The sequence below is a fragment of the Leucoraja erinacea genome, chromosome 1 (genome assembly GCF_028641065.1).
Source record: "Leucoraja erinacea ecotype New England chromosome 1, Leri_hhj_1, whole genome shotgun sequence".
NCBI lineage: Eukaryota > Metazoa > Chordata > Chondrichthyes > Rajiformes > Rajidae > Leucoraja > Leucoraja erinaceus.
In genome coordinates this window covers 42,278,077-42,299,405 of record NC_073377.1, presented here as the reverse complement: position 1 = coordinate 42,299,405, position 21,329 = coordinate 42,278,077, and the positions used below count along the sequence as shown (strand labels likewise).

General features: G+C 43.6%; 1 protein-coding gene across 2 annotated transcripts in view; it reads right to left on the bottom strand.

The window, feature by feature from the left end:
- Positions 1 to 12,423: 12,423 nt before the first annotated feature.
- Positions 12,424 to 21,329, bottom strand: part of akr1a1a (aldo-keto reductase family 1, member A1a (aldehyde reductase)) — a 49,025-nt gene continuing 40,119 nt past the window's right edge. For both annotated transcript variants that reach the window (XM_055633413.1, XM_055633412.1), the window contains 3 exons: positions 16,782 to 16,854; positions 16,078 to 16,164; positions 12,424 to 12,590 (listed from right to left, as the gene is read on the bottom strand). In XM_055633413.1, coding sequence (XP_055489388.1) covers positions 12,525 to 12,590; positions 16,078 to 16,164; positions 16,782 to 16,854 — 226 coding nt within the window. In that variant the 3' untranslated portion in view covers positions 12,424 to 12,524. The remainder of the gene's footprint in view (positions 12,591 to 16,077; positions 16,165 to 16,781; positions 16,855 to 21,329) is intronic.

The following is a 21,329-nucleotide window of genomic DNA, read 5'->3' as shown; positions in this document are numbered from 1 at the left end:
TGAATTGTCTTTTGCCTGAGTTTAAAGCTGAAGTTACAGGTCAAGCCACATAATTGGTTTACAAAAGCCATTTATATAGACTGTTATGTGGAGAGGCCCAGCGACCAATAAAAGCAAGGGAAGGTACAGAACTGTGGGAGACGCTTTGTATCTTGAACTATGAAATGTCGATGAGAGAGTTGCTGATCAGCCATTTTAAGAACAAAGCAAGCTTTTTTGACATTTTGCCGGGAGAATTGAGAAAATAACTAAATGCAAGTCAAAGAAGGCTTTTGTCAAGTGAGTAGTGGGACATTTAAAAAGCAGATGTTTGGCTTAAAGAGAGGCCCAGTCGCCAATAAAAGGAAGGTAAATATTCTATGATTTCCCCCATCTCTCAAGCACTGGATGCCTTGACTGACTTGAGTCGACCTGACGGGCGAGGCCAACTCTGAGCGACGAAGCCTGCCGCTTCCATACATCTCCTGAAATGTTGACCTTGTGTAGCCGCAGACATGACCAGGTGACCAGGCTCTGGTGTGGAAAAACCACTGGACCATTCCATCTGAGTGCGGGCACCGCCGCCTGGGAGAAGTTGACCCAACTGGAGTTGACATTGAGGAGGTAACGACAAGATTCGACCTCCAGGCCTGACCAAGTGTGGACTTCGACCTGAATGAGCAGCGGATGTTGTGGCCCGACCTGCTGGAAATCCAAACTACTGGGACGCCCAATGTTGCTACTCAAATCCCAGCCCACATGAGTGTAACCACTTACCTGATGCAGAGGCCAACTCTACACTACAACTCCTGGGCCATCGGTTCTCTAATGTAATAAGACTTCAGAGAAAACGTGGGAAACAAGCCTGACTGCATAGAGACCTAAACAACTAGGTTTCAAGTCCCCCTTTCCCACCATACTGTTGGCAAATGTACAAGCTATTGAGAACAAGTTGGATAAATGTAAAGTTTGACTTGCCTATCTTAGCGAACTGAAGGACTGCAGCATTGTCTGTTTTACAGAGATATGGCTCAGCCCTACTTCACCTGACTGCCTTTCAACCTGAGTGCTTCTCAATACCAGATGGAACTATGCGGCATCCTTAGGTAAAGCTAAGGATAGAGGGGTCTGCTTTCTAATTAACTAGATAAGGAGTAGGCTTTACACTTACAACACTCCGTAGTTTGTGATCTACTTAATCTCATCTCACGTTATTCCCTTTATCGTGTATCCATTTGTGCACTGTGGGTGGCTCAATTGTAATCATGTATTGTCGTTCCACTGACTGGTGAGCATGCAACAAGGGCGGCAGGCTTCGTCGCTCAGAGTTAGCCTCGCCCGTCAGGTTGACTCAAGTCAGCCAGTGGAGGTGCTGCTTTACGCCAGAGACCTGGGTTCGATCCTGGCTACGGGTGCTTGCCTGTACGGAGTTTGTACATTCTCCGCGTGACCTGCATGGGTTTTATCCGAGAACTTTGGTTTCCTACCACGCTTCAAAGACGTACAGGTTTGTACGTTAATCAACAGCATAAAGTGTCCCAAGTGTAGGATGGTGTTAATGTGCGGGGATTGCTGGTCGGTGCGCTGAAGGGCCTGTTTCTGTGCTATATCTCTAAACTAATCTAAAAGCTCTTCACTGTACCTCAGTACATGTGACAATAAACTAAACTCATGAACTCCACTCTATGGAGCTGTACATGATGGTCCTGGTGAGCTTCTGCACTCCAGAGCTGGAATATCTTGGTGAAATGTCGAGCACACTACCCGCTGCGGGAATTCACTTCCACTACCTTGACAGCAACTGACATCCCACCCCAGGGTGATACTAAGCTTGCACTTGAGAAGCACGTTGTCACCAATAGCTTTGAACTAATGTACCCTGCGGCTTTGTTTTCAAATAGGGACTTCAATTGGGTCAATCTCAAGGGCATGCTACCAAAATGCGATCAGCATGCCCCCTGCCCAACCAGAGGCCCAATAACCATTATGCTACTTTACAACCATCACATACCACTCCCAACACCCTGCTTGTCAGCAGAACTGAAGAGGGAGGATCTGATGCAGAAAGTCATGCTGTGGTGGTCTGAGAAGACAGATGACTTCTCTGAAGAAGGGTCCTGACCTGAAACCTCACCCATTCCTTCTCTCCAGAGATGCTGCCTGTCCAGCTGAGTTACCCCAGCATTTTGTGTCTACCCCTCTTCATGACTGTTTTGAAGTGATGGACTGGTCCATTTTGAAGAATCAGTGGCTAACCTAGATGAATAGGCCTCTGCTGTCACAGACTGTATCAGCAAGTGTGTAGCAATGAAGATGATGCATGTGTTCCCCAACCAGATACTATGGATGCACTGTAAGATCCAGTCCCTTGTGAAGACCAAGTTGGAAGTGAAAGAAACATTCAATTCTTAAGGGATTGGACAGGGTAGATGCAGGAAAAATGTTCCTGATGTTGGGGGAGTCCAGAACCAGGGGTCACAGTTTAAGAATAAGGTGTAGGCCATTTAGGATTGAGACGAGGAAAAATAAGTTAATCCAGTTGTGGATCTGTGGAATTCTCTGTCACAGAAGGCAGTGGAGGCCAATTCACTGGATGTTTTTAAGTTAGATATAGCTCTTGGGGCTAACGGAATCAAGGGAAATAGGGAGAAAGCAGGAATGGGATTTTGATTTTGGATGATCAGCCATGATCATATTGAATGGTGTTGCTGGCTCGAAGGGCCGAATGGCCTACTGCACCTATTTGTTGCTATGTAACAGGAAGTAACCAATGCAAACATCCTGCCTTTTTTCTTGTGTAATTACAGTAGTATTTCAGGGTGCAAGTGAGGTCATGCCCGCTCTACCAAGTAGAATTTTGGTCTCCATGTTTAATAAAGGAGGTACTTGCATTGGAGGGTGCGCAGAAAGTTCATTCCCAAGACAGTTTACAAAGTTTACAATTACAAAGTACAGTTGAGCTGTACTCACCAAATACATAAAGGGAGTACAACCTAAATGAAGCACAAAATTCGGTGGGGGATTAACAGGTTGGATCCACTCCCTACACATAATGGGCAAATTACAGAAGCCAAAGTCTTTGGGATGCGAGAGGAAATCTGAAGGAAATCATCACGGTCACAGGGAGAATGTGCAAACTCTGCATGGTCAGCACCCAAGGTCAGGACCGAAGCCAGGTTTCTAGCGCGCTGTGAGACGGCAGCTCTACCAGCCGCGCCACCATGCCACTGTCAAGAGAATGTTTTCCTCTAGTCGAGGGCGTCGATGATCACCACCTAGTGGATCAACTTGCCCCGCTAATTTCTCTCTATCACCTTAAAACTACGCCCTGCAGTTCTTGATTTCCCTGTGAAACATTGTGATATCCACCTGGTGTTCCTCACAATTTTCTATGCCTCTGCAACATCATCCCCTCAGTCCCCAATGTCAAGTTAGATATAGCTCTTGGGGCTGACGCAATCAAGGGATATGGTGGAGAAAGCAGGAACGGGGTACTGATTTTGGATGATCGGCCATGATCATATTGAATGGTGCTGGCTCGAAGGGCCGAATGGCCTACTCTTGCACCTGTTTTCTACGTTTCTAAGTCACATGGTCCTGAGCGGTACAGGGAATCTGATTTACGACCTTCACAGTGCCATTAAATGTGCCAGTAGGGTATTCCGGACTAAGCTGGAGCTGCAAGGCACTGACTGACATGAACACCTGTAGTTTGTGACATGACGCACACAATAACCGGCTACAAATTGATGATGGGCAGTATCGCTGGCAACATTTGGTTCCTCCCTGATAATCACAAAACGTTCTACATCTGCTTTGAACAGAAGATCAGTGGTGGAATGCCACCTGCTCTGCCAGTTTGCACATTTGTACCAACAGTTAGTATGGCAGGAATAAGATTGGCCTTCATAAGAGTGCATCAGTGGGAAGCAACTGGTCTGGATGGGGTCCCTGACTGCATGCTCAAGACCGGTGTAGACACCTTTAACCTGTCACTACTCCATTCTGAGTTCCACTTGCATCTCAGTCCCTTATACTCCCAATCCACTTGTGACTGTACAGCTAAATTCGAGACTAATTCTATCAACAAGTTTGCAGATACCATTGTGGTGAGCCAAACTACTAACAATGACAGGACAGAATACAGGAAGGAGATGGAGAACTTAGTGATATGGTGTCAGAGCAATAGCCTCTCCCACAATGTCAGCAAGATGATGGAGCTAGTTATTGACCTCAGGAAGCATAGTGGAGTACATGCCCCAATCAGCTTCAGTGGTGCAAGAATGGAAATTATTGAGATCTTCACCCCTGCCTCACCATTCCACCCCAGGTCTTCTCGCAAAAACCCAATAGACCGTATAAATTCCTTGGTGAAGTATCTCCTGTACTACCTTGCGTGGGTCTTTACTGTGGCTGACCAGGCAGCAGTCTATATTCTGCTTCAGGCCAATGCTAAGCTTACACTTGAGGAATTAGAAGTTCCTTGGTGTTAATATTAGCAATGGTATTTGCTCATATAATGCAACAGCCAAGATGGCACGCTGATGCCTCTGCTTCCTGAGGACACTGAAATTTCGGCTTGTCTCCAGTGACTAATGAAAATCTAAAGATGCACTTAGAAAGCATACTTTTAGTTTACATCACAGCTTAGTTTGGGAACAGCTCTGGCCAAAAGCGCAAGAAAATGCAGAATTGTAGATGTTGCTCAGCCCATCACACAGATCACTTTCCACCATTGATTCGATTTACATGCTGACTTGGAAAAGCAGTCAACATAATTGAGGAAGAGCAGAAGCTGGAAAGCGTGCATCACTAGACTCTGGAACAGCTTCTTCGCCTATGTGAGAAAAGAACTGTTTGCAAATCAAATGCAAAATTGAACCATGCATTCTGGACTTGTTCCATGTTAGTGCGCCTGATACTTTCCACCTTTCTGGCATGCAGGAAGTGATGGAAATTATTATTCTAAGCAAATTTCAGCCAGCAGTTATGTAAATTTGATCCTGGCTCCAAATGACGACTTCCAAAACAGTCCAGGGCAAACTAGAACACAGTGCTGCATTCCTGTTTAATTTGATATTTTAACCGCTTGTTGGCATGGGAGGCTGAACAAGGCATCTCAGCCTCACTGGAAACTAGTCGCATGCAATCCAAAGTACTGTGCTCAACTAACCAGTGCTTTGATCAGAAGTAAAATTCAATGACAAAATAATTTGTTTTGATTTATCACCTCCCTGCACGTTTAGGTGAAAGTCAACTCTGGGAGGTTTGCTAGCTCTGGTAAAAGAGGCACAGAAATACATATACTTTATTTTATTCCCATTGTTGTGATTTATTTAGGGGAAACTAATTTTGACGTTGAGATTTAGTGCACCAGAAAATATTTTCTTGTTAATTACTGCTTGCTTGATCACAGAACATGCAATTCAATGTTAGGCCACTTTTGTTTGGTCTCCTGGTTACAGTTACACCTGTTGTGTTTCAGTACCTACTTAAAGCCTGAATTTGGTTGGTTCAATAAGACTTAAGCACTTCACAATAAAATGACAAAATTACAATAAGAGTAGTACTTCAGACTTATCGACTTTTGCCATTATGGGGTTCCTAAAGAAACCAGGAACTGCAGATGCTGGTTTGCAAAAAAATAAAGACAGCGCTGGAGTAAGTCAGCATGTCAGGCAACATCTCTGGCAAACTTGGATTGGTGACGTTTCAGGTTGAAACACATTTTCAGTCTGATTGTGGTGGTGGGGGGAAGAAAGGAGGGGCAGGATAGAGTCTGCCAATCAATAAATGGATACAGGTCAGGGTTTTTTTATGGGCAGATGGTTGGACAAGATAAAAACAAGATGTGAGGTAGAATGATTCTTCTTGCGTATGGCGTGCACAGCCTAAAGTTGTAGGACAACTTGTTCTAATTGATCTTATTTGATTGTGCACGCCGGGTTGATTGCATTCGTCAAAACAGGGCGGACCACGTGAAGAGTTATGAATTTTGAAGCAACGGGAAGGAACGTACGAGATGGGAGGGGGAGGGGGAGGGTGTTGGTAGTTACCTAAAATTTGAGAATGCTATTGGGTTGAAGGCTACCCAAGCAGAATATCAGGTGCTGTTCCTTCAGTTTGCGTGTGGCCTCGCTCTGGCAGTGAATATGATTTAGGACGGAAAGTTCAGTATGGGTATAGGAAGTTAAAATGATTAGTAACCAGGAGATCAGGTAGGCCTTAGTGGATTGAGCACAAATATCAGTAGTAAAGCACAACTTAATCAGTAGTAAAGAAAGCAAACTCAATGCTAGCATTTATTTCAAGAAGGCTTGTATACAAAAACAGGTATGTAATACTGAGGATCTATAAGGCGTTGGTAAGGCCACATTTAGAATATTGCAAGCAATTTTGGGCACCATATCTGAGGAAGGATGTGCTGGCTGAAGAGGGTCCAGAGGAGGTTTACAGGAATTATCCCAGGAATGTGTAGGTTAACCTATGCTGAGTGTTTGTTGGCACTGAGTGTACTCCCTGGAGTTTAGAAGAACGAGAGGGGACCTCATTAAAACAAACAGTGAAAGGTTTGGATAGAGTGGATGTGGAGAGGATGTTTCCACCAGTGGGATAGTCTAGGACCAGAGGTCATAACCTCAGAATTAAAGAATGTTATTTTAGGAAGGAGATGAGATATTTCATTAGTCAGAGGATGGCAAATCTGTGGAATTCTTTGCCACAGAAAGCTGTGGAGGCCAAGTCAGTGGATATTTTTAAATGTAGAGTACCTTTATTTGTCATTTGATACATGAGTTCAAACAGTAGTGTGCAGAAATAACTAAGGGGACACTAGACATAAAGATCCATGGGGTCACTGTGAGGAGGCAAAGTTCTTGTCTCTCCCCTGAGATCCATTTCCCTGTAGATCAAAGCCATGATTGAATGGTGGTCGGTTTCATGATGCCCACATCAATGAGGCTCTCCACATCACGTAGGTAAGTCTGCAGCAGAACACAGCAGATCCACAGCAGCTCCCCAGCTCCACAGGCTCCATGACTTGAGCCTCCAGGTCGTTCCAGTTGTTGAGGTTAGAGGACGGAGCTCCGACAGGGAAAAGGTCGGGTCTGAACCTTGAGATTGTCTTACCTGGAATGACTATTGGAATCCCTGGATGGTGGCCGCCCACCACCAATAACTTGGTATATGGGGGAGGTCTTGGGACACGTGCACCTGTAGATCAGCCATGATTGAATGGTGGTCTTTCTGATGTAAATGAGGCCACATCGAGAACACCAGATGCAGTTGTTGAGGTTAGAGGATGTGCACGTGAACCTTGAGTGTCTTACCTGGAATGACTGAGCGAACCAAGGAGCTGCGGAGGGAGTGGTCTCTGCAGAAGCCGGAAAGAGGTGGGTTGGGGAGATGGGACTGATGGTGGGATTATGTTGGAGGTGACGGAAATGTTGGAGAATAATGTGTTTGATGTGGAGGCTGGTGGGATGAAAGGTGAGGACCAGGGAACTCTATCCTTGTTTCATCCGGGGGAGGGCGTGCGAGAGCAGGGCTGCGACACCGAGGAGATGCGGTGAGGAATTAATCTATTACAGCAGGAGGGAAATCACATTTACCACAGAAAGAGGACATTTTGGATGTCCTAGAATGGAAAGCCTCATCTTGGGGGTAGAGACGGAGAACTTGAAAGTGGGAATAGTGACATTGCAAGAGGCAGGGTGGGAGGGGTCCTAGTCCAGATAATGGAGTCAGTTTGTAGTGGGTGTCAATTAAGTCTGTCCACTGAGATGGAGATGCAGTGGCTTGCAAAAGTTTTCATACCCCTTGCACTTTTCCACATTTTGTCATGTTACAACCACAAACGTAAATGTATTTTATTGGGATTTTATGTGATAGATCAACACAAAGTGGTGCATAATTGTGAAGTGGAAGGAAAATGATACATGGTTTTCAAATTTTTTTGCAAATAAAAAACTGAAAAGTGTGGCATGCAAAAGTATTCAGCCCCCCTGAGTCAATACTTTGTAGAACCACCTTTTGCTGCAATTACAGCTGCAAGTCTTTTGGGGTATGTCTCTACCAGCTTTGTACATCTAGAGACTGAAATTTTTGCCCATTCTTCTTTGCAAAATAGCTCAAGCTCAGTCAGATTGGATGGAGAGCGTCTGTGAACAGCAATTTTCAAATCTTGCCAGAGATTCTCAATTGGATTTAGGTCTGGCCTTTGACTGGGCCATTTTAACACAAGAATATGCTTTGATCTAAACCATTCCATTGTAGCTCTGGCTGTATATTTAGGGTCGTTGTCCTGCTGGAAGGTGAACCTCCGCCCCAGTCTCAAGTCTTTTGCAGACTCTAACAGGTTTTCTTCCAAGATTGCCCTGTATTTGGCTCCATCCATCTTCCCATCAACTCTGACCAGCTTCCCTGTCCCTGCTGAAGAAAAGCATCCCCACAGCACGATGCTGCCACCACCATGTTTCACAGTGGGGATGGTGTGTTCAAGGTGATGTACAGTGTTAGTTTTCCGCCACACGTAGCGTTTTGCATTTAGGCCAAAAACTTCAATTTTGGTCTAATCTGACCAGAGCACCTTCCTCCACATGTTTGCTGTGTCCCCCACATGGCTTGTGGCAAACTGCAAACGGGACTTCGTATGGCTTTTTTTCAACAATGGCTTTCTTCTTGCCACTCTTCCATAAAGGCCCGATTTGTGGAGTGCACGACTAATAGTTGTCCTGTGGACAGATTCTCCCACCTGAGCTGTGGATCTCTGCAGCTCCTCCAGAGTTACCATGGGCCTCTTGACTGCTTATCTGATCAATGCTCTCCTTGCCCGGCCTGTCAGTTTAGGTGGACAGCCATGACTTGGTAGGTTTGCAGTTGTGCCATACTCTTTCCATTTTCGGATGATGGATTGAACAGTGCTCGGTGAGATGTTCAAAGCTTGGGATATTTTTTTATAACCTAACTCTGCTTTAAACTTCTCCGCAACTTTATCCCTGACCTGTCTGGTGTGTTCCTTGGGCTTCATGATGCTGTTTGTTCACTAATGTTCTCTAACAAACCTCCGAGGCCTTCACAGAACAGCTGTATTTATACTGAGATTAGATTACACACAAGTGGACTCTATTTGTGCACGTTTCACAGTGGGGATGGTGTGTTCAGGGTGATGTGCAGTGTTAGTTTTCCGCCACACGTAGCGTTTTGCATTTAGGCCAAAAACTTCAATTTTGGTCTAATCTGACCAGAACACCTTCCTCCACATGTGCAAAGGCACAAAAGTCCGCGACCATTGCCACTTTCATTTCACTGCACATCTCGTATGTGTATGTGACAAATAAACTTGACTTGACTTGACTATTTACTAATTAGGTGACTTCTGAAGGCAATTGGTTGCACTGGATTATATTTAGGGGTATCGGAGTAAAGGGGGCTGAATTCTTTTGCACGCCACAATTTTCAGTTTTTTATTTGTAAAAAAATTTGAAAACCATGTATCATTTTCCTTCCACTTCACAATTATGCGCCACTTTGTGTTGGTCTATCACATAAAATCCCAATAAAATACATTTACGTTTGTGGTTGTAATGTGACAAAATGTGGAAAAGTTCAAGGGGTATGAATAGTTTGTAAATTTGCAAGCCACTGTAGCAATACATAGAAGTACCTACTAGAGAAGGGGCGGTGCTGGACTTCCTGTTAGGAAATGAGACGGGTCAGGTGGCAGAGGTATGCGTTGGGGAACAGTTCGGGACCAGTGATACTTTTGATTTTTGATTGGAGAAAGGCTAACTTGAGGAGATGCGAAAGGATTTAAAAATAAATGGGAAAGATGTGGAAGAGAAAATGGAGGAAATCTTTAGGAAGAAATATAGGTTGAATAAGTTAGATCTTTATTCTCTGGAGTGCAGAAGGTTAAGGGGGGACTTGATAGAGGTCTTTAAAATGATGAGAGGGATAGACAGAGTTGATGTGGACAAGCTTTTCCATTTGAGAATAGGGAAGATTCAAACAAGAGGACATGACTTCAGAATTAAGGGACAGAAGTTTAGGGGTAACATGAGGGGGAACTTCTTTACTCAGAGAGTGGTAGCGGTGTGGAATGAGCTTCCAGTGGAAGTGGTGGAGGCAGGTTCGTTGGTATCATTTAAAAAGGCATATGGATTAGAAGGGAATGGAGGGCTATGGTATGAGTGCAGGCAGGTGGGACTAAGGGATAAAACGTTGTTCGGCACGGACTTGTAGGGCCGAGATGGCCTGTTTCCGTGCTGTAATTGTTATATGGTTATATGGTTATAAGAGTTTAAAAAAAAGTTTAAGGAAATTTGAGAGCAGGGTGGAAGTTAGTTGTAAAGTTAATGAAATCAATGACTTCTGGGTTAAGAGGTAGTCATTAATGTAGTGGAGAATTAGGGGATGGTGCCAGTGTACGTCTGGGAAAAAGATCGTTTGATGTAATCAGCAAAACGATAGGTATAGATGGGGCACATGCAAGTACCCATGATTACATTTAATGTTGTCCAACTATCTCCCTATAAACCTCCCCCTCACCCGTATCTACCTATTACTTACTCGGCTTTACTCTCCCTTCTCTTTTCCTCTCTTCCCCTTCCCCATCTCCCCACCACCACCACCACCACCACAATCAAGTCTGTAGAAGGGTTCCGACAAGAAATGTCACCTATCCACGTTCTTCCGAGATTCTGCCTGACCCATTGGTTACAACAGCACTTTGTGCCTATTAAGAAAAATGTGCTTTTACAAGAAAAATGCATATAGCATTATTTTAGTCATGTCTCTAATTGTCTGAATGCCCTAAACAATGTGTTTGATGTAACCAACAACAAGGCAGGTAAAGCTGGGGCAGGAGCTGGTGACAACGATGGCTCAACGCCGCTACTTCCTTAGAAGATTGTGGAGATTCAGTATGTCGACAAATACTCTTTTGAATTTTCGCATGTGCACGGAAGAGAGCAAACTGACTTTTTACTGCAGCAATGATCCAGTGAAACACTAATTGCAACTAAACAGTTCCGCTTTCGTCCTATTTCGTCATAAGGATTCCATTCCACTCCAGTTTTCTGGCTCACATCTGTTCTCCAGTCATTTTGTGGCTCCATTAGTTGAAGTCACTTCACAGACACTCTTTTGTCTTCTCATCTATTCCACTATCCAGGGATCCAACACCACTTCCTGGTGAAACAACATATTGCTTGTACTTCTATTGTGTTGCACTTTATTTGGTGCTCACAATATATCTTTGTCTGCTTGGCAAAAAACTAAACGGCATCACCTCTTTCAGCTAGGCATGTTACAGCTCTCACAACTCAACATTGAATTGAACCTTTTTAGATAACCAGCCTAAGATAACCTGCAGTATAATGTGGATAAATGTGAGGTTATCCACTTTGGTGGCAAAAACAGGAAAGCAGACTATTATCTAAATGGTGGCCGATTAGGAAAGGGGGAGATGCAACGAGACCTGGGTGTCATGGTACACCAGTCATTAAAAGTAGGCATGCAGGTGCAGCAGGCAGTGAAGAAAGCGAATGGTATGTTAGCATTCATAGCAAAAGGATTTGAGTATAGGAGCAGGGAGGTTCTACTGCAGTTGTACAGGGTCTTGGTGAGACCACACCTGGAGTATTGCATACAGTTTTGGTCTCCAAATCTGAGGAAGGACATTATTGCCATAGAGGGAGTACAGAGAAGGTTCACCAGACTGATTCCTGGGATGTCAGGACTTTCATATGAAGAAAGACTGAATAGACTCGGCTTGTACTCGCTAGAATTTAGGAGATTGAGGGGGGATCTTATAGAAACTTACAAAATTCTTAAGGGGTTGGACAGGCTAGATGTAGGAAGATTGTTCCCGATGTTGGGGAAGTCCAGGACAAGGGGTCACAGCTGAAGGATAAGGGGGAAATTCTTTAAGACCGAGATGAGAAAAACATTTTTCACACAGAGTGGTGAATCTCTGGAACTCTCTGCCACAGAGGGTAGTTGAGGCCAGTTCATTTTCTATATTTAAGAGGGAGTTAGATGTGGCCCTTGTGGCTAAAGGGATCAGGGGGTATGGAGAGAAGGCAGGTACGGGCTACTGAGTTGGATGATCAGCCATGATTATATTGAATGGCGGTGCAGGCTCGAAGGGCCAAATGGCCTACTCCTGCACCTATTTTCTATGTATCTAATGGTCATCATTGTGCAACATTAACTTGGATTTTCTTTCCCCTTGGATGTTGCTTGATCCATTGATTACTTGCAGATTCCTTTATTTCAGATTTCCAACAACTGCATTTTGTTTTGTATATTACAGAAGAACATTTTATTAATCGGTATTGTATGATATTGTCACATTAAAAATCATATTTGTGCATTTCTATTTTCATTACCCCACCTGTGAATATACTGATTATGTAAATTGTACTGAAATACTGAAATTATTTTCTCATGTTTAGTATTAATTTAATCAATTTCAGGAGAAATGAAAGGTGACTTTAGATGTGAAAATATGCCCGGAATGCTTTCATGGCTCCAATTGATTTTCAATAAGAATCGTTGAATGGGAAATATGGATGACTTGAATCTCTCCAAACTCTCACCCCATCTCTCTGGGAAAATAAAGTAAAATTAGTTTAGTGATGCAGCACGGAAACAGTGTGAAAGATTATAAAACACAGGGCAAAAACCATGTTGAGTGATCCCTCTGCCTGCTCCACCTATCTCATGGTTCATCTTCTGAATCATTCAATTTTTCTAAATGATCCTTATACTCAAGTGTTCATGCTCTGGGGTAGAGAAAAACAAATCCCGAAAGCTGAATGAACCGATTTCCCCCCTCATTTAGCTCTAGCCAAGTCAAGTCAATTTTATTTCTATAGCACATTTAAAAACAACTCTCGTTGACCAAAGTGCTTTACATTAGTGCAGATACTAACTTGCTACAAACAGTGGTACACAGATCAACAATACATACATACATACATACAGCGCTCCCTCAGAGGACCTCAAGAAAGGCTTGAGAGTAGAAATAAGTTTTGAGTCTAGACTTAAAAGAGTTGATGGAGGGGGCAGTTCTGATGGGAAGAAGGATGCTGTTCCACAGTCTAGGAGCTGCAACCGCAAAGGCGCAGTCGCCCGAGCTTATGCCTAGACCGCGGGATGTTCAGTAACCCCAAGTCGGCCGATCTGCGGGACCTGGGGGTGGTGTGGTGTGTAAGCAGTCTTTTGATGTAGGTGGGGGCAAGCCTGTTAAGGGCTTTGTAAACAAAAAGGAGGATCTTGAAATTTATTCGGAACCACACTGGGAGCCAGTGGAGAGAGGCCAGAATCGGGGTGATGTGGTCCCTTTTTCGGGTGCCTATCAGGAGACTCGCTGCGCCGTTTTGGACCAATTGCAGGCGGGACAGGGATGATTGGCTGATGCCAGTGAAAAGGGAATTGCAGTAATCAAGACGGGAGGAGATAAATGAGTGGATGATCTTTTTGAGGTCGTCAAATCGGAGGAAAGGTTTTATTTTTGCTATCGTTCGAAGCTGGAAGAAGCTAGCTTTTGCCACGACATTGACGTGTTTGTCAAATTTCAATGCAGAGTCAAATATCACGCCAAGGTTTTTGACGTGAGGTTTGAGTAATGGGGTAAGGTCACCAAGGCTGCCTGCTATCATTTTGATGGATTCCGGGGGTAAGAATAGGATGACCTCAGACTTACTCTTGTTTAGTTGGAGGAAGTTATGGGCCATCCAACACTTTATATCCTCGAGGCAGTGGATAGATTGTTTGTTGGGTTTGAGGGGGAGATAGAGTTGTGTATCGTCTGCATAGCAGTGGAAGAAAATGCCCTGTCTTTGGATGACTTGGTCTAAGGGGAGCATGTACATGGAGAAGAGAATGGGGCGTAGGATGGAACCTTGTGGAACCCTGCAGCAGAGGCTAGCTGGGGAGGAGAAAGAGTTACCTATGTTTGTACAGGAACTCCTATCTTTGAGATAGGAGACAAACCAGCTCAGGGCCGTGCCATCAATACCAACCCCGTACCGGAGATGGTCAATTAGGATGGTATGGGCGACCGTATCGAATGCAGCACTGAGGTTGAGAAGGAGCAGGATTGCACAGTCGCCGGAGTCAATGGTGAGAAGCAGGTCGTTATGTACCTTCAACAAGGCAGACTCTGCTGTGGTGGGCCCTGAAACTTGATTGGAAAGTTTCCAAGATGAAATTTTGGTGAAGATAAGGCATGTTAACTTAAAATTACCGTTTCAAGGACTTTAGCCATTAGGCTTAGGCTTTTTCATTTTAAGAGGAGCAACAGAATCCAGGATGGACGAGCAAGTGGTGTTGAATAAAGAAATTAGGTCGTCAGTGCTGAGATGGAGGGGAGACGTCTCGATGGTGCAGATGTCGGGGGCGGCTATGAGAGCCTCAGAGAAATTACTGGCAGTCGAAGAGATGATGAGAGGTATAGATAGGGTAGTCAACACCTTTCTCTCCATGGTACAAATGTGAAAAACGAGAGGACATAGCTTTAAGGTTAAAGGGGCAATGTTTAAAGGAGATGTGCGGGACATGTTATACAGAGGGTGGTAAGGCCTGGAATTGAATGCCAGAGGTGATGGTGGCAGATATGATAGTGACGTTTGAGAGGCTTTTAGATAGGCACATGTAGTGGCGGACTGGGTCTAAAAATATTGGTTGCCAGGAGACAAAGAGGGCCCACATCATCAGGGGCCCACTTGATATAGGGGGCCCACTTGCCATCGGGCAAGCTGACACCCTGGCCAGTCCGCCACTGGGCACATGGATATGCAGGTAATGGAGAAGTATGGATCGTGTACAGGCAGATTAAATTAATTTATCTCGGCATCATGTTTGGCACAGACATTGTGGGCCAAAGGGCCTGTTCCTGTGCTAAACATGATGCCAAGGTACATTAATCTCAATGCCAAAATGGGTAGAGAAATGGCAGATGGAGTTTAATCCGAGCAAATGTGAAGTGTTGCACATTGGGATCCAAGTTCATAGTTCCCTGATAGTGGCAACACAAGTAGACATACGGTATCCTTGCCTTTATTCGTTAGCGGCTTGGAGTCAGGAAGTTGTGATGCAGCTCCATAATATTTGGTTAGACTGCATTTGGATGCTTTTGTGCAGTTCTGCTTGTCCCATTACAGGAAGGATGTGTTGGAAAGGGTGTAGAGGCGATTTACCAGATTGCTACCTGGATTTGAGGGTATTGTTTTCTCTGGAACACTGGAGGTTTAGGGGGACCTGATAACAGTATCTAAAATGATGAGAGGCATAGATAGGGTAGACAGTCAGAACCTTTTCCCCTGTATGTAAATGTTAAAGAGTAGAGGGGATTTGCTGTAATGTTAAAGGAGCAAAGTTTAAATTAGTTTTTTAGTTTAGAGATACAGCACGGAAACAGGCCATTCGGCCCACCGAGTCCGTGCCGACTATTGAGCTCCACACATTAACACTATCCTACACATACTCGGGACAATTTTACAATTATTCCAAGTCAATTTACCTACACACCTGTACGTCTTTGGAATGTGGGAGGAAAGCAAAGATCTCGGGAGAAAACCCACGCAGTCACAGGGAGAACGTACAAACTCCGTACAGACAGTACCGTAGTCGGGATCGAACCACGGTCTCCAGTGCTGCAAGCGCTGTAAAGTAGCAACTGCACTGCTGCGTCGCTGTGATGCACATGTGTGGGACAAATTTTTTTTAGACAGAGGATGGTGGGTGCCTGGAACGCTCTGCCAGGGCGTGAGTTGGAGGAAGATACAGGAGTGGCATTGAAGATGCTTTTAGATGGGCCCATGGATGTGCCGGGAATGGAAGCATATGGTTATGTGCAGAGAGATGATCTTGGCATCATTTACAAGTGCTTGCTCCCGTGCTGTACTGTGCTTTAAAACTCTACTCTTATCAAATGCATTTTGTTCTCCTGGATTTGGATGTGACTTATTAATCCAGAATGAGTTAAGATTAAATAACTTGTGCCCCAACAGCATTGATGGGTGTGTTGTTTCCTGTATGAGGGCCCGCAATTCAAATCGTGTCAATGGAGTTGATTGTTTTTAAACTTACTACAATCGTTGGGACTATCAATCTTCCATTGCAGTCAAATGAATCAATTTGTTGCATATCCTCTTCAGACAAGATGAAATCAAACACCTGTTTTATAAAGCACATGTGTTTATGTTCCTATTAAACAAATCTCTTGCTCTGCATTACTTCCATTCATGTAGCTTTCCTACCGTCAGACCCATAATAAAATAAGCAGTTTTCTTCAGGTTTGTGATACACTCTTTGCTGTGAAACTAAATCTCAGTTAGCAATGTTTCAATAAGTAGTGTATTGATAATCAGTGTCTATTTTGAAAAATAAAACGACACCAATGAGAGATGTGGTAGATTCGATTCCAAGCTGAATCTTGGTGCACAGGAACACCATGACCTCCACCCCCACCCCTCTGTCCACTAGCTAATCTTTACTCCAATCTGAAGAAGGGTCTGACCGACCATGTTGTCTGTCCATCATCCGATGAAGTGTGGGTTACTCCAGCAGGTTAATAACTCCATGCCTTATTGATGGTGCATTAAAACCCTGGCCCAGTTTAGCTAAAACCCATACATTTTCACGTTGCTTGCATTTATAACATGTCTTGGTTAATTTTACAACATGCATTACGTTGTTTATCTATAAAGTGGTATTTGAAAGAATATATATAACAGTGGCAAGGTGACAACTTGTATTTATGTATCCCTCAACTGGAGCAAACCAATTGTTACCTCAATATTTTCTTTAATCCTGGAAGGTGTGGTACTTTTGGGAATGCACACTACTTCTCTTTGCAACTGCCACCTAGGGATTAAAAAATGATTAGTCTTTTGAATAACACTTGTTGTGGTTAGTCCCAGTTTACAATTACATGACTTGAGTTCAACCTCTGCATATGAATGACAAACTGTTTGAGAAACCAACAGAATGGATTTTCTAGATGCTTCGGGACCGCGGGTGACAACATCTGGAATTTTGCCACATCAAACAGAGGAGGAATACCTTCTATTTTGCAAGTTTATCGTCATTTCGAGAATCCTATCTTGAGACACGACATCTGAGCCAACAGCAGTGCCATTTCTAAAGCCTTGTCAGCAATAACATCTTTTTAAAAGTACATAATAATTACCCTGGTTTGTTCATTACCCTGGTTTGTTCATTTAATTAAAAAATGGCAAAAACAAGATTTAAACTGCTTTTCCAATGGGACAACCCATCTCTGACGACATTTTCTGCCATGTGGGAACGTGGTTTCTGTCTTGTGAAATATTAGGGATATGAACAGATCTCAGAAATGGATCCCCAACATGTACTGTACATGTAATTATTTTATATCTGGGCCCAACCTGTGTGACGTAATGATTTTACATCTTTAATTTTTTTAAACTTGAAATTATAATACAGTTTAGAAAATGTCAAAATTCAACTAGTTGTACCAGATTTAAATAATTCTTGCTCTGAGGGACATATTTTCCTTCCTTCAACTTTGGGGCGACATAGTGGCACGGTGGTAGAGTTGCTGCCTCACCGTGCCAGAGACCCGGGTTCAATCCTGACCACGGGCGCTGTCTTTACAGAGTTTGTAGATTCTCCCTGTGACCGCAGTTTCCTCCCATACTACAAAGAGTGCAGGTTTGTATGGCAATTGGCTTCCATAAAAAAACATTTTAATTGTCCCTGGTGTGTCGGGCCTGTTCTCTAAAGTCGAAACTGAATGAATGGTGGAAACAAAACTATTCAAACAATATGTATGTGCTGTTATATGATGACTAAAAGTCATTGGTTAGTGAAAGGTTACCTAAAATTGGAGAATTCAATATTCCTACCATTGTGTTGTAAGGTACACAGCAGAATATAACATGCTGTTCCTCCAGTTTGCATGTGGCCTCACTCTTGTAGTGGAGGTGGCCCAGAACAGAAATATCATGTGGGAGTGAGAAGGAGAGTTAAAATAGTTAGTAACTGTGGGGTCCAGCAGGCTTTGGTGGACCAAGTATCCTTGCATACGTAACAAATTGTGAAGACAGTCCTTTCTCCTGTAACAAATTGTTGGACTAGAGACTAGAGAATAGTAATTACTGAGAGGACTCTCACCATCTGCTGCTTGACACTTGATCCTACTTTTAAATCTTAAACTGGATTATGACAATTCAAAGTCCTGGCCTATTGTAAGAATGGATTTCCACTAAATAAAAAAAAATGTGACCATAATCAAAGCACTAATTTGCCCAGTAAAATAGTGGATGTAAAGAGTCGAAAGAGTAAAAGTAATAGATGTAAAGTGTAATTTCCACATCAAGAATGTTTCTTGGTGTAGAAGTTAAAATAATTTCTGGAGACTTTGTAATTGAGTTTCAGAGCCCAGGATACTCGCTAGTTTGGACAAAACATCCTTAATTACTGCTTGTTGAAGCCAAGGAATTAGGGAAAGGAGGTGGAAACTGTTACACTTACTGATCATTTCCTCATCTTTGGCATTACAGATTTTAAAATGTTGTTAATTATCAGTTCATAGAAACATAGAAATTAGGTGCAGGAGTAGGCCATTCGGTCCTTCGAGCCTGCACCGCCATTCAATATGATCATGGCTGATCATCCAACTCAGTATCCTGTACCTGCCTTCTCTCCATACCCTCTGATCCCCTTAGCCACAAGGGCCACATCTAACTCCCTCTTAAATATAGCCAATGAACTGGCCTCAACTACCCTCTGTGGCAGAGAGTTCCAGAGATTCACCACTCTCTGTGTGAAAAAAGTTCTTCTCATCTCGGTTTTTAAAGGATTTCCCCCTTATCCTTAAGCTGTGACCCTTTGTCCTGGACTTCCACAACATTGGGAACAATCTTCCTGCATCTAGCCTGTCCAACCCCTTAAGAATTTTGTAAGTTCATTGGAGAAACTAGATACTTGGCTTCTCCTTGCCTTCTACTGAGGGTGAATTTCATCAGACTGGGATAGATTTTCACACATTGTTATCACAAAATCATGAAGCATTAAAAAAAGAAATCATACAACCCACTGTCACATTGTCCATTCATTCAGTTTTACAGATGTGATCTTTCAGTTTTACTGATATTATACCTGTACAGATTTTACAGTGGTCCACGACTATGAATTTACGTAATTGAGCTCAGGATTGAAAAGAATCACACAGCAGATGGTGCGTATCCCCTTGACTTGTGGACGGTGTATCTAATTGGTCCCAAACTCCTGCACTTTCCTTACAGCTCTGCTTTTTCTTCAAGCGTATATGATATACACTTGAAGAAACAGCAGGACTGTAAGGAAAGTTACCAATGGATTCCTTTACATTTAGAATGGTTCATTCCAAATCGCAACGCATGAACAATATTTTCAATCTGCTTTTCACAGATTACAATTCAATATGATAACAGATTCATTTTATTTTGGTGTAAGATTGCCAGAAAAGAAAACTTAGGAAGTGAAAACAAATTTCAGTCCAGGTCTATAAGTTTAGAATTTAGAGATACAGCGTGGTAACAGGCTCTTCAGCCCAAAGAGTCCACATCAACCATCAATCCATGTGGAGAAGGCAGGCCCGGGTTATTGATAGGGGACGATCAGCCATGATCACAATGAATGGCAGTGCTGGCTCGAAGGGCCGAATGGCCTGCTCCTGCACCTATTTTCTATGTTTCTAATCCCTGAACACTAGCACTATCCTACATACTAGGGACAATTTACAATTTTTACTGAGGCCATTAAACCAAAAAAACCTGTGCATCTTTGGAGTGTGTGGGGGAAAACCGAGCACCCGAGGAAAATCCATGCGGTCACAGAGAGAACGTACAAACTCCCTAAAGTCCCTAACTCCGCTATAGTCAGGACCGAACTCGGATCTCTGGCATTGTAAAGCGGCAACTCTACTGCTGCGCCACTGTGCAGCCCATTATTTTGCCAACCCTCATTTTTAGACTTTTCCCTGTTCTTGGACAGTAAAGGAAGTGATCTTTAAATATTACCATACAGGTCCTCCCTGGCTTTAGTTTAGTTTAGTTTAGTTTAGAGATACAGCGCGGAAACATCAAGTCCAAGCCAACCATGATCACCTATACATTAGTTCTATCCTGCATACTAGGGACAATTTACTGAAGCCAATTAACATCCAAACTTGCAGGAAACCTGCTATTCATTGGAGTTTAGAAGGATGAGGGGGTATCTGATAGAAACATATAAAATTATAAAAGGACTGGACAAGCTAGATGCAGGAAAAATGTTCCCAATGTTGGGCGAGTCCAGAACCAGGGGCCACAGTCTTAGAATAAAGGGGAGGTCCTTCAAGACTGAGGTGAGAAAAAAAAATTTCACCCGGAGAGTTGTGAATTTATGGAATTCCCTGCCACAGAGGGCAGTGGAGGCCAAATCACTGGATGGATTTAAGAGAGAGTTAGATAGAGCTCTAGGGGCTAGTGGAGTCAAGGGATATGGGGAGAAGGCAGGCACGGGTTATTGATAGGGGACAATCAGCCATGATCACAATGAATGGCGGTGCTGGCTTGAAGGACCGAATGGCCTCCTGCACCTATTTTCTATGTTTCTATAAAACCGGAGACTAACCGTTCTCACAGAGAGAAGATACAAACTCTGTACAGACAGCAGCCATAGTCAGGATTGAACCCAGGTCTCTGGCACTGTAAGGGAGCAACTCTACCCTTGTGCTGCTCAAGTTATAAAGGCCTGACTTACAGATATCCCGTGCATTTGGGAGACCAGGGAAATCAATGGGGATGGATTTACCGGCTCTGCTGAGGCTGCAGACATCTTCTGCTTGGTGAGAAAGAGGCTGTTCAACATGCCTTCTCCGCCTTCCTCATTTTCCACACCCCAAGCTGCACCGAGGTCTGGGTCAAGGTGAGCAGAGATAGGAGTATGAGCAGACTCACTCACACACTGCCTGGATCAGTGAGGTTGTCTGGGAACTACTCTCCCCACGCCTGCTCGCTCTCCTCTCAAAGCTGTTTTTGTGACGCACTCCAACACGTTTTTGTTCAATTTCAACTTATGAATGTTTGATTTACAAACAGTTCTCAGAAACCTGGGGATTGTATGTACATCCATTTATTGAATTCATCATCTGGCTTTTTTGTTATGGAATAATAATCAGTTATAATAATATCCCTGAATTGTATAGAAGCCATGGAGTATTAAATAAATGCAGTTTAATCACAGAGTGATACAGTGTGGAAACAGGCCCTTCGGCCCAACTTTCCCTCACTGGCCAACATGTCCCAGCTATAGTAGTCCCACCTGCCTGCGCT